The sequence below is a fragment of the Tupaia chinensis genome, unplaced genomic scaffold (genome assembly GCF_000334495.1).
Source record: "Tupaia chinensis unplaced genomic scaffold, TupChi_1.0 Scaffold138725_1, whole genome shotgun sequence".
NCBI classification, from domain to species: domain Eukaryota; kingdom Metazoa; phylum Chordata; class Mammalia; order Scandentia; family Tupaiidae; genus Tupaia; species Tupaia belangeri.
In genome coordinates, this window is record NW_006198617.1 from 1,247,648 (window position 1) to 1,261,073 (window position 13,426).

Genomic DNA, 13,426 nt, shown 5'->3' on the forward strand with positions numbered 1-13,426 from the left:
GTTTGGCGGGGCGGAAGGCGGCCAGTGAAGAGCAGTGTGGAGTCACTGGAGGGGGGACTCGAGGGTCCTGAGCGACAGCCCGCCATTCCTGTGGATGGAGGCGTGGCCTCCAGGATGTGTGGGTGAAGGGGATGGGTGGAGAGGTGGGGTCAGCTTGTCAGGTCTGTGCCCGCGAAGAGAGCAGGTATGGGGGTCACCGTGGGTGCGGTCGAGGCTGGCAGAACACCATCGAATGGGGAGGACCCGAGGAGGGGTCACGGGAAGAAGGTGTTTTAGGGACAGAATCCTGGGAAGCTAAGCGAGGACTGAAAGCTGGCTCCTGGAGGCTTGGGGAGAGGATGCGGGATGGAGGCCGAGGGAGGCTAGTGCGAGGGGGGCCTCTGGCCAGCTCCGAGGGGAAGGTGGTGCCCACGGCCGAGGGAGGCCCGGGCGGCTGGGAAGCCAGTCTCTCCTCTGTAACCACATTCCGTTGCCTGGGTGCAGGTGGGAGTCGGTGGGTAGTGGGTTCTTTTGGGGCCGAGGAAAACAGACCTTGGTGCAGGGAGAGAAACAAACCCCCCCGAGCGCGGAGCTGCGTGGAGGGGTCGGGCGAGCCCGTGGGGGAGAGGAGCCGCGGTGGGGGACCTCCTGCGTGTCTGTCTCGATGAGGCTGAATCAGGGCGGGGTGCGAGTCACGTGATGCCAGAGACATCCTAGGGCAGGCGGGCCGTGTGTCCTCTAGGTGTTTTTGTTTCTATGAGCCAGAGCCAGAGTGACACGCCCCAGCAGGGTCTGGGCAGTGAGCTCCTACCCAGCCTGGGCCAGCCAGGGTCATCCCCACGTGTATGCGTGCCCAGCGTGCCGGGGGGGGGGGGGGCGGCCGGGGGCGGGGGGGGGGGGCGGTCGTGTGCCGGGGCCCCAGGTCCTCCCCACGCGGGCCACCACACCTGGCCCTGACGTGGAGACGCTGGCAGAAGTGGCCCACGCCCGGCTGTGGTGCAGGGAGAGGCACTGAGCTGCATGGGGAAGGCTATTTGGAGGGGAGGAGGGCTAAGGAGCCGCAGGCCAGGGCACGGCTGCACGTGTGCATGTACATGGGTCACCGAGGGCGACGGTGAGCCATGCTGGAGGCTTGCCTGCTGACTGGCGAGGGGTAGAGGGCAGCGGGAAGGAGGGCCCACGGGATGTGGCCCTGGGAGCCAGGGATCCGGAGGGCGTGAGAGGAAGAAAGCCCTCTCCCCGGCCATGCCTGAAGCCTGCGGGGTGTGGAGAAAGAGCTCGTGGCCGCGGGAGGAGAGGCTGAGCGTCCAGAGGACGGGCAGCAGGTGCCAGGGGACAGCACGGCTGGGAGGGGTGCAGGGAGAGTGGAAAACCAGGTCGTACGAGAGCGTGCAAAAAAGACATCGCTCAGGGACTGGTAGGTGGCGTGGTGGCTAAGGCACTGGACTCCCACGTGGCTGACCGTGGTTCGAGTCCTGGCCTCGGCAGCTTGCTTTCCCACGTCTCCTCTCTGTCTCTCTCTCTCTGACTCTCTCTGGTCAAATTAAATAATAATAATAGCAATAAATAAAATGAAATAAAATAATTCTTAAAGGAAAAAAAAGAGGTTGGTCAAGGGACACAGGGTATAGCTGGGTTGAGGGTGCTTGCTGAGGGTGTCCGGGACAGATGTCCGTGTCGGTGAGCCCTTTGGGACATGAGCAGGAGCTTGCACACTGGGACGCACCTTGCGTGGCCTCTAGGGACCTGGCAGCCTGGCCTGTCTGAGGGGCCTCCCGTCGCTAGAGGCCCAGGCCCAGGGTAGCAGAGCGCTCGCACGTTCCCGGGCTTCTTCCTCGTGGGTTTCTGTGTTTTCCCTTTGCCTGGCACGAGGTGCTGGCCTCCCTCTGGGCGCTCCAGACCCTGCCCCGTCAGTGCTGGCCTTGCCGCTCAGGCCGTCCTTCCCACAGTGATCCCCGTTCACATCCCGCGGGAACCTGTCTGCCCGTGGCCTTTGTGGACTGCCGGGCAGAGATAGGTGTGAATCAGCGCAGGCCCTGAGCTGGCCACGGGCTGGGAGGTCAGCATGGCGGCCTAGGGCTGCTGGACAGGGCAGGGGCAGAGCCGTGGGCCGTGGTGACCGGGCAGGGCAGCAGGTTCCCCAGGTCAGGTGAGGGGCTCAGACTCCCAGGCCGAGCCCCAGGGAAGGCGGGAGGAAAAAAAGCGGCTCACTCCTGCTCTCCCTCCTGGCAGCACGGACGTCTTCATCTGCACGAGCCCCATCAAGATGTTCAAGTACTGTCCGTACGAGAAGGTAAGGCCGCACCCTGCCCGACTGCCCCCACCCACACATCGCGGGCAGCAGGAGTGGGCTGGGCACCCCCAGCGGGAAGGGTGGACCCTCACGGTGCCTGGCCCCGAGCCCGCACCTCCTGGCCCGAACCCCCGGGGGCTCTGGATGGGAAGGTGCCCGTCAGCGTCTCAGTGGAATGCCGTCTGTCTGTCTGTCTTCACCTGCTACTGTATTGTCACCAGAGATATCTGAAACCGAGCTTCGTCCAGCTCAGTCTGGAGGTCCGTGGTCCAGGGGCTGACCCTGGGCGAGGCAGCGGCATGGCGTGCGCGTGCCCTCCTGAGCCAGCGGCCGTCTGTGTGTCTGTGTCTCACTCTCATCTCTTTCTTCTTCCCCTTGATTCCTTCCCTCTTTTTAAATTTGCCAGAGAATGCTCCTCTCCCACTGTCTCCAGTATCACCATTGACGACCTGTCACACCGTGGGACACCCTGGGACATGATGAAGGGACTGAGTTTTCACTGAGCACCTTTATAGCACAACCAAGCCTGTTTGTGACATGTGGGGTGCCCAGACCCCACCGATTAGCCTCAGATTCGCCTGGGCCGGGCAGGGTTGTGAAGGACAAGCTGACACAGCCGCGGGGGCACCTGGGCTCGTTGCACTTATTTATGTGAAGAGTCCTTCCAAGCGGAGGTGGGGAGTTTGTTTCGCTGCACACTCACTGTATCGTCCTTGTGGGGGAAATGGGATTGTAGGTTGAGGATCTCTTATTCTTTTTTTTAAAAATTATTTGTTTAATTTTATTTATTCATTCATTTATTTAAATTTGACCAGAGAGAGACACACACACACACAAAGAGGGAAAGTGAGAAAGGAAGCCACCAGGCCAGGACTCAATCCATGGTCGGCCATGTGGGAGTGTCCAGCACCTTAACCACTACGCCACCTGCTGGTCCCCAGAGGATCTCTTATTCTTCAATGCTTGTGACCAGGAGTGTTTGAGGCTTCAGACATTTTTGGATTTTGAAATATTTGCATATCCATAATGAGATATCTTGGGGTGAGACCCAAGTCTCACAGAATTTATCTATGTTTCATGTACACCCCGGCCCAAAGAGATTGTATACAGTACTTTACACCATCGCGCTTTGACTGCGGTGTGGTGTCTGTAACCCAGGCATCTCCGGTTTTCTGGATCTTTAGGTTGGGGATGCTCGCCCTGGCCATGTGCCAGGTGGTCAGTGTGGTGGTCCCCGTTTCCTGGAGTCAGACTGTCGGGGGCCGCTGTTCGTCTGTGCCACGTGTGTCCTCAGCCCAGGCCCACCGCCCCAGCCCCAAGTGCCCAGGCTCCGTGCGGCTGTCCCTGGGTGCTCGCTTCCCCTTGCCGTCCCTCCTACCCACCTTGCCGGCCTTTGACCCCTTCCGTCGTGCCGCGTGCCCCGTACTGGCGAGCCCGGCTCCTGCAGACCCAGTACACCTGCTGCTCTTGGTGTGGGGGCTCCAGCACGGCTCTCAGCAGGCAGATCATCGGGGGTTCTATTAAAGACTCGCACACCTGGGGCCGGCAGATGGCGTGCTGGTTACGTTGAGGGACTCCCACGTAGTTGACTGTGGTTCCAGTTCTGGACTCATTGGCTTGAAAATCACTCCAGGCGCGTGTGCGTGCGAGCCCAAGATCCCGAGAGGAGAGTGGAGGAGAAGGGATTGCGGCGTGGCCATCCCCCTGGGGGAGGGCAATTTTTCACTTTCTCTCTCTCTGTTTCTCCCTGTGTCTCTGGTGCCCTATAGCAAAAACAACAACAAAAACTCTCTAAAAATAAAAACCTCTTAAAAAAAAAAAAAGACTTGTACATCAGGACCAGCAGGTAGTGTAGTGGTTAAGGCCACTTAGCCACTGACTCCCACATGGCCAACTGTGGTTCAAGTCTCAGACCTGGCGGTGTGAAACCCTTGCCAGGCACAAATGCATGTGTGCTTAAAATCTCAAGAAGAGAAGGGAGGAGGAGGGATTGCAGCGTGACTCTCCCCCATGGGAGGTGATTTCTCACTTTTCCTCTCTTTGTTTCTCTGGTGAGTGCACTTGTCCTATAGCAAAAAAAAATCTCCAAAAAACCCCGAAAAACAAAAACAATGCCAGGCCAGCATGTGGCATGGTGGTTAAGGTCCTGGATCCCATGTGGCTGACCGCGGTTCGAGTCCCAGATTCAGGGGCTCGAGAAACATGCCAGGCACGCATGTGCATGCCCAAAATCCTCAGAGGAGAATGGAGGAGAAGGGATTGCGCAGTGTGGTCATCCCCCTGGGGGGTGGAGGTGATTTCTCACTTTCTCTCCCTCTCTCTGTCTCTCTCTGCTGAGTGCACACACCCTATGGCAAAAATATAAAAACAGAACAAAACAAAACAATTAAACCAACTCGCACACTAAGCCCGGCCTGCCTCTCCTGCCCCTCTGGAGCCTGAGTAACCTGGGCCAGATGGCGGTGTCCCCCCCTCGTGGCTCCCAGGCCTGGGCCCCTGTTTCCTTCTCTCCATGCTGCCTGGCTCAGGTGTCTCCCCGAGCTTTCTGACCATCGTACCTAAAGTATGCTCTTTTTCATTTTTATTATTTTTTGAGGTTCCTGTAGGATGCTGTGCTCACAGAGGGAGACAGAGAGCGGGAAAGCGAGAAAGCAGCACCAGGGGGATGGTCACCCTGCAGTCCCTTCTCCCTTCTCCTCGGGATTCTGGGCATGCACACACGCCTGGTGTGTTCCTCACGCCTCTGGGACTGGGATTCGAACCAAGCAGTTGGCGTGTGGGCTCCAGCTCTCTTACCCTGCTCACCAGCAGCTGCCCATTGCCTCACATTCGTACGAAGTCTCTTTCTCTCATGAGTGAGGGGGCCAAGCACCGTCAGAGGGTCTTCCGCTGTAATTCCACCCTCCCTCCTTCCCCTGTTTCCCAGCGAGCCAGGACCACGGGCATCCCTGTGCCGAGCCTGGACGGGAACCCCGGGCTCAGCTGGGCTCTCGCCATGCCACAGGCTGCGGCCCCTGGGTGTTCTCTCTCCCCCTCCTCGCCCTGTGTGACACTTGCCACCATTGGAAGTGGTACCGTGTCCTTGTGGGCGGCTCGTCTGTCATCTCCCCACCTGCTCACCACTGAGCTCCCGGGCCCAGACCAAGGCCTGCACACGGTGCTCCTGGTGCTGGAGACAGAAGTGTGAGTTCAGTGACCGTGTCCGCTGGGTACCCGCCTCACCCTTTCCAGGGGACTTTAAGAAGGCTGTGGCGTCAACCTGCAAGGTTATTTCGGTGCAAGAGAGTTTTCTGAAATCCACACACAGTTTTTCCTTAGTAGGCATTTTGTGAACTGTTTGAAGACCCCTCGTATCATTGCGACCAAGGCTTACAACAGCTCCCTGGAAAACAGGGACACTCTCCAGACTGACAGGCGCAGGCAGGGGTCAGGGCTTGGGGGGCTGAGGCAGCCGCTCGCCAGGTCTGCTGACCGCAGGGCTGGTCTGCCCCAGCCCCGTCCCCTCCCTCGCTGGTGTTCCCTGCAGGCAGCCACGTCCCCCGGCAGGGGTGCACAAACAGCACACCAGGGAGAGGGCAGGGACGGCAGTCAGGGTCCCAGTCCTGAGCGACATCGCCCCGTGACGACCCGGAATGAAGTGGATTTACTGGGAGGACACTGGTTTGCTTAGGGAAGCCAGGCCATGGGCAGTAGGGGCCCATTTTAGTCCTCTTTTCTGTCGCCAAGCCCTGAACACCACCCTGGGTGGGTTCATCAAGAAGAAGGGGTTAGGCACGAGCAGGTGGTGTAATGCTTACGTCGCTGGACTCCCACACGCCGACGGCAGCTTGAATCCTGGATCTGGCGGCTTGAAACCCCACACCGGCTGCTTGTCCATGCGTGTGCAAGGTCCCGAGAGGAGAATGGAGACGGTTGTGGTGTGGCCATCCCCCCTGGGGAGTGATTTCCTGCTTTCTGTCTCTCTGGCAAGCACACTCAGCCTGTAGCAAAAATCTCTTAAAGAAGAAGGGTTTATTGAGTCCGCGGTTTGGATGTCCAAGGCCCAGGTGCACATCCGGGGCGGTTCTCCCTGTGGGTCGGGGCTCTCAGCAGTCTCAGGACGGTGCCGGCTCACGGGGAAGACAGGCAAGGCCGTGCACATCTGCACACTCTCCCCTCTCAGACCACCAGTTGGATCAGGGGGCCTCCATGACGACTTTCTGTAAAAGTTTCTGTTTTCCTTCTACAAGCAAAAGAGACACAGAGACAGGCAGAAAGACAGACAGGCAGAGAGAAGGGCACGCCTCGCAGTCTCGAGCCCACAGTCCGCCCAGCCTCAGCCAGCCAAGATCACGGGCACGATACGGATGAGCTCTGGCTTTTTTTTTCTCCTTAAAGTTTATTACTTATTTCGGGACCAGCAGTTGGCGTAATGGCTATGTCGCTGGACTCGCATGTAGCCGACCGCAGTTCGAGTTCCAGACCCGGTGGCTTAAACTCATGCTGGGCGCGTGTGCGTGCGTGCCCAAGATCCCGAGAGGAGAATGGAGGAGAAGGGATTGTAGCGTGGCCATTCCCCCTGGGGGGTGATTTCTTGCTTTCTATCTCTCTGTCTCTCTCTGTCTGTCTGGCGAGTACATGCGCCCTATAGCAAAAACCTCTCAAAAAAAAGTTTATTACTATCTCTTCTGAGAGAGAGACACAGAGAGAGAGAGAGACAGTGAAAGAAAGAAAGAACTGTCCATAGCGTCCTCACACCACGATCCACTGCAGCCTCCCCCAGCCCGGACTGTGGATATGTGCTGGCGTTGTGGAAGGAGACCAGGCGCTCCCAGAACATCCCTCGTGGGGAACATCCCTCGTGGGTCTGGTCGAGTTTACTGCTCTGCCAGAATCAGGTCCTCTTTAGCCTTTTTGTTAGTTAGTTTTTGTTTTTGCCGTAGGGTGCACATACTTCCAGGGAGAGACGGAGAGAGGGAGAGTGAGAAATCACTGCGCAGGAAGGGTGGTCACACTGCAGTCTCTTCTCCTCTAGCCTCCTGAGGTTTTTGGTGCACACACACACATACACTCGCACACACACGCGCGCACACACACCCACACACGTGCACTCACACGCAGACACGCGTGCGCACATGCACACACACGCGTGCACACACACACATACGTGCGCGCCTGTAGTGATTTTCAAGCTGCAAGGTCTGGGACTCAGACTGTAGGCGGCCGTGTGGGATGCGGGACCTCAACCGCCATCCACCTGATGGTCCCACTTCTGCCTATTTAATAAGACTGCATTGGCTTAGTCATTGTTATTTTTTCTTTTTTTGTTTTTTTTTTTTTTGAGAGGTTTTTCGCTATAGGGCATGTGTGCTCACCAGACAGACAGAGAGAGACAGAGAGACAGAAAGCGAGAAATCACCCCCCCGGGGGGATGGTCACGCCGCAATCCCTTCTCCTCCATTCTCCTCTCGGGATCTTGGGCACGTACGCACACGCGCCCGGCGTGAGTTTTAAGCCACCGGGTCCGGGACGTGAACCGCGGTCGACTACGTGGGAGTCCAGCGACATAGCCATTACGCTAACTGCTGGTTCCCAATTACTTTTTCTTTTTTAACAAGGCTATTTATTTTTTGCCCTTTTTTAAGAGAGATTTTTGCTACGGGGCATGTGCACTCTCCGGGGAGACAGAGACCGACAGTGGGAAATCAGCCCGCAGAGGGGCTGGCCACGCCGCCGTCTCCCCTCCTCTCCACGACGACATGGGAGTGCAGCAGCGTCAGCGTTTCGCCAGCGCTGTCCCCTCGTCTTTGCCTTTTGAGTGAGAGTAACACAGGGTTGTTAGTAGCGCAGGCGTCTTTCATGATCACGTCCCTAAGTACGTCCCAAGAAGTAAGCCCTGGGAGCACGTGCAGGGGGAGTGTGTGCAGGGAGCGCGTGTGGGTGTCTCGCACGGCGTGCCAACTCCGTCACCCAGCAGGGCAGAGCCCTCGCTCCTGCCGGGGCCAGGCTGGTCCACGAGGGTCAGCACAGAGGAGGTGGGACGCTGAAAAGACCTAGCTGGGGAACTGGCGAGCCCACCACAGGAGCTCTGGGGGAAGTTTCTGTCTGTTTGAGTGAGAGAGAGTGGAGGAGAGGGAGAAACCCCCTCGCAGGGTCTCGTTGCACTGCAACCCCCTTTCCCCAGCCCCTGGTTCCTCGGAATCTCGGCATCCGTGTGGATCTGGCGTGTTTGCAGGCTGACCTGGGGATCTGAGCCTGCTGTCGGCATGCGGCTTCCAGCCTGCAGTCCAGTTGGCTGCTGTCTGTGCCATCGGGCTGGGCCTCTGTGCGAATTCTGTGGGCTGGTGGCCACAGGGATTGGCTGGGAAGTGGGGTCAGAGCCAGGAAAGTGTATTAGGGTGTCAGTCTCGAAGCCGCAGCGGCAGAGGTGGAGCTGCAAACAGCTCTGGCCCCTCCTCGCCCTACCCGGACCCTGTGCCTGGGGCAGTGTGGCAGGACTGGAGCTGGTCCCCGGCCTTCACAGCCACAGCTGGAATGCCCAGACCTCCACAGAGTCCTCCCTGAACCTTGTCCTCCAGGGCAGGACCAGTGTTTGGCCTCAGTGGAACCTTTTCTCCTTGGCTGATGTTCCCTGTGGCCCATCAAAGGAGGGACCCTGACTGCTGGGAGCAGCCCTCTGTCACGGGCGCCGGGTCACAGCGGGGTTACACTCAGGACTCTCTGGCTGCAGGGTGCCATGTTTACACCCAGACCTGTGCAATGACAGCTCGCTGCTCCCCACCTGGTGTGTCATGGCCACGGGCTCTGCTACACACACTCTGGGACAGATCCTGAGTGACAGCTTCCTCCCCGGTACAGCCCTGCGAGGAGGTCCTCTCCCCACCCCGGTTTACAGCTGGGGGTCCGAGGCGAGAGGGCCGCAGCTGGAAGGCCGTGGGTCTGAATCCAGAGCCCGGCTCTGCTCCTCCGGGCTGCGCTAGCTCGCCTGACGCAGAGCACAGGTGGCGTGGTTTTTACTGTTATTTTCTCCTCCAAAGACAGGTAGAAACAGAGCAGGACATGCCTGGCTCTGCATGTGCAGCTCGGTATCTCACCCGGCTTGCCCCAGCTCAGCAGGGGAGTGGTCACGGCCGAGTGGAGCCAGGTGCTTGATGTGACGGGGAGCAGGTTCTGGAGGTGAAGCCTCATTTCCAGAGGGCGTGTCTGCAGGTTCTGTGTTGATTTTAAGAATAAATATTAAAAAGTCCCACCCCATAATTAAGCCTTATCCTTTTAACCTCAATAAGCATGTAGACCGTTTTGGTTTTTTTTTGTTGTTGTTGTTAGATTTTTTGCTGTAGGGTGTGTGCACTTGCCAGAAAGACAGAGAGGCAGAAATCAAGAAATCACCCCCCAGGGGGAATGGCCACGCTGCAATTCCTTCTCCTCTGTTCTCCTCTCGGGATCTTGGGCACGGACGCACACGTGCCCAGCGTGAGTTTTAAGCCACCTGGTCTGGGACGCGAACCGCGGTTGACTATATGGGAGTCCAGCGACATAGCCATTATGCTAACTGCAGGTCCCATAGACTGGTTTTTGAACTGAAGACAAGTGAATTTCTTCATGCAGGCACACTGAGCTGTCCGGGGCCCCACTGTGCGCACTCTGGCAAGTCTCCCTCGGAAAGCCTGGCCCTTTGTCTTGCCACGTGAGGAAACGCGGGTTCTTTCCGAGACAGCTGAGGCCGCGGAGCTGCGCACACTCCACCTCACGCGGGGTGCAGGCCGCGTTTGGGGCCCACACCCAGGTACAGGACTGGCTGTTCGTGCTGATAGGCATGGGAATGTTCTGGAATTAGTCATGACACTTGCACAGACTCATGGATATGCTACAAACCACTGAATTGTGCACTTTTAAATTGATGAATTTTATGGTATGTGAATTACCTTTCAAAACAAAAGTTGGCTCTTCAGGGGCGTAATGGTTCTGCAGCTCGCCAGACTGTGCCAGTTAGATCTGGACATTCTTTTTTTATCTTAAAATTGTGCACTCACTGAGAGAGACAGAGTGAGATGGACTGGATGCCGCAGTCCTCCAGCCTCCATAGGTTTTGCCGTAGGGCGGGCGCCACCACGCCTTGGACATTCTTTTTTTTAATAAGAGATTTTCGCCCTAGGGCATGTGCATGGCCAGAGAGCCAGAAAAGTGAGAAGTCGTCCCCGGAGGACGGACATGCCGCAAACTTTTCTCCTCTGAGGGTTTTAGACACATACATACACACACGTGTGTGTGTGTGTTTCAAGCTACCAGGTCCAGGATGCGAACCGTGGTCAACTATGTGGGAGTCCAGCACCTGAACCATTATGCCCTCCGCTGGTCCCGATCTGGGCATTCTGTCATTACGAGGATTGTGGGCAAGAGTTCCTGGCACCTTGGAAAGGTCCTGTGTCAGCGCATCTACCCAGAAAACCTGCAGCTTTGCACGTTGTTTTCAAATGGCGTCACCCACTGCTGACGCCTGCACTCCCTCTCTGAGAGGCCTATGCTGAGGCCTGCTCATCACAGCAGGGAGCATGCCTGGCTCAGGCTCTGCATCTGGTCACCGGGCTGCGGAGGGCGGGGCGGGGGTCAGGAGCCACCACTGTCCTTTCTGGTCTGCACCCTAGGCCATGAGCCCTAGCACTTCTTTAGCTGCCCGCCTGCAGTTTTACTTATTTACTTGTTTATTTATTTGTAAAAGAATTATTTAATTTTATTTATCATCAGTATTATTTTTTAAAATTTGCTACCAGGCACGTGTGCTCATGCACATGCGCCCGGCATGAGTTTTAAGCCACCGGGTCCGGGACACGAACCGCGGTCGACTACGTGGGAGTCCAGCGACATAGCCATTACCTACTTCCGAAACGGACCCATGTCCGCCGTGTGTAAACACCCCACTGTCTCCATTACTGCGGTTTTATGGTAACTCTTGAAAACAGATGAGTTTTCCAACACCATTCTTTATTAAAAATTTTCAGACTATTCTAGGTCCTTTGCATTTCTGCAGAAATGTTAGAACTAGCTGGTCAATTTCTGCAGAGAGCCTGGTAGTATTCCATTGCAATTGGGTCGTAGCTGTAGAACTCAAGAATAGTAGATGAGGGGGACCAGCAGTTAGTGTAATGGCTATGTCACTGAACTCCCATGTAACTGACCGCTGTTCAAGTCCCAGACCCGGTGGCTTAAACTCATGCCGGGCACATGTGTGTGCATGCCTAAAATCCTGAGAGGAGAATGGAGGAGAAGGGATTGCAGTGTGGCCATCTCCCCTGGGAGGTGATTTCTTGCTTTCTCTCTCTCTGTTTCTCTCTCTCTTTCTGGCGAGTGCACGCGCCTGATAGCAAAAACCGCTCCAAAAAAAAAAAAGAATAGCAGATGGTGTGATCCGTGGACACGTACACACCTTCACTTATTAAGTTTTTATATTTTCCCAGCAGTGTCTTGTGCATGTTTTGTTAATTTTTTTTTTTTAAATAAGAGGGAACTGCATGTGCGGGGGAGAGAGAGAGAGAGAGAGAGAGACAGAGAATGTCCCAGTGGGGGCCTGGTAACGCTGTAATTTTCTTTTCTTCTTCTTTTTTTTTTTTTTTGCACTTCTCCATCTAGTTAGTATCTTGGGCATGTATACATGTGTATCTTTCTTTTTAAAAAAGAATTATTTTTATTTAACTTTATTTATTTTTAATTTGAGCAGAGAGGGACAGAGTGAGAGAGGAGGCGGGGAGTGAGAAAGCAAGCCTCCAGGTCCAGGACTTGAACGGCGGTTCGTCCGGCACCTTAACTACCATACCGCCTGCAGCTCCCCAGCCACGGGACTGGGACTCACAGCAGGGCTGGTCCCGGGAACCCGCCTCCTCTGCACAGAGCTCACTCACCGCACCACGGCCGGCCCTGCTTTGTTGAACTGGTCTCTATCTCATGTTGTCATTTTGGGGGGAGTAGCAGAGAGCCTATTTTTATTTTTTAGTTAAAATCTTAATTGTGGGAAACACATAGTAGCAAAATTGACCTTTTTTTTTTTTTAGGTTTTTGTCATAGGGCATATGTGCTCACTGGAGAGAGACAGTGAGAGGGAAAGTGAGAAATGACCCCCAGGGGAATGGCCACACCTCAGTCCCTTCTCCTCCATTCTCTTAGGTTTTAGGGCACGTACACACATGCGCCCATTGTGAGCTTCAAGTTACCGGATCCTAGGCTCGAACCGTGGTCAGCCAAGTGGGAATTTACCACCTTAACCACCACACTGGCTGCTGGCCCCCAGCTAAGCCGCTTTTCAGTGTACAGCTCGGCTTACTAAATACTTGATGCTGATTTTGTAAGTAGTACTTTTCCTTTAATTGCAGTTTTCAAATATATTGAAATACAAGTTTGTGAACTGGCTTCGTTTCCTGCTGCTTTGCCAAATCAATACTTTTAGTCCCACTTGTATTTTATTTGAGGCTATTAAAGTTCAGTGATCCTAATTCCAGTCTTTAAAGTTTACTCTGCCAGAGCGCCTGTGCACATGCGCGCGAGGGTGCTCGGGCCTCAGTTTCTCCCTCGGGGCAGGATCCACCTCCCACCGCGGCGCTGTCACCTCCGAGTAGGTCCCTTCCCGAGCTCCTCCGCCGTGGTCTGCAGACGGGGCCTCAGACGGAGAAAGCTCGCGGGAAATGAGGGTTACCCAGACTCCACACGTGGATTTCAGGATTTCTTTTGCACCAAATTACCCTGTACTTTAATCCCGTTTTCCTGTTACCTCTCCGACGTTCCCTTGTCCATGATCGGAAACTTTTGTGGCAGTGTGACTTCGACGCAGTGTCTGAGCACGTGGCCTGATCTTACAGAAATCGGTCAGAGTGATTTGGAAATAAAACAAAGCCAGGCCTTCTCCATAGGTGGTCTGTGCACACGGCTCTGACGGACCCCAGTTCCGCATGAGGTTGCGTCTCCTCACTGAGGCCGAGGCCCGCTCGCTGCCCTGGCCCTTCCGTCTCTGCACCCGATTCTCTGCCCAGACACCTGCCACGTGCCTGCTTTAGGGCATTCGTGTTTGTCCAGAGGGAACTTCCTTCCAGCCGTGAAGAGCAGGCCCCGCGCCGTGTCCGAGGCCCTGCTCGCCCTCCGCCCTGCCCACCCTCCACCCTCCACCCTCGGCCCTCCACTCCCGGCCCC

At 56.1% G+C, this 13,426-nt stretch overlaps 1 protein-coding gene across 1 annotated transcript in view; it reads left to right on the forward strand.

Moving 5' to 3' along the window:
* The window catches only part of NT5M (5',3'-nucleotidase, mitochondrial), a gene marked incomplete at its 5' end in the record, with an annotated part of 28,487 nt that overhangs the window by 10,946 nt on the left and 4,115 nt on the right, over positions 1–13,426 (forward strand). The window contains 1 exon segment of the mRNA XM_014592916.1: positions 2,212–2,272. Coding sequence (XP_014448402.1) covers positions 2,212–2,272 — 61 coding nt within the window.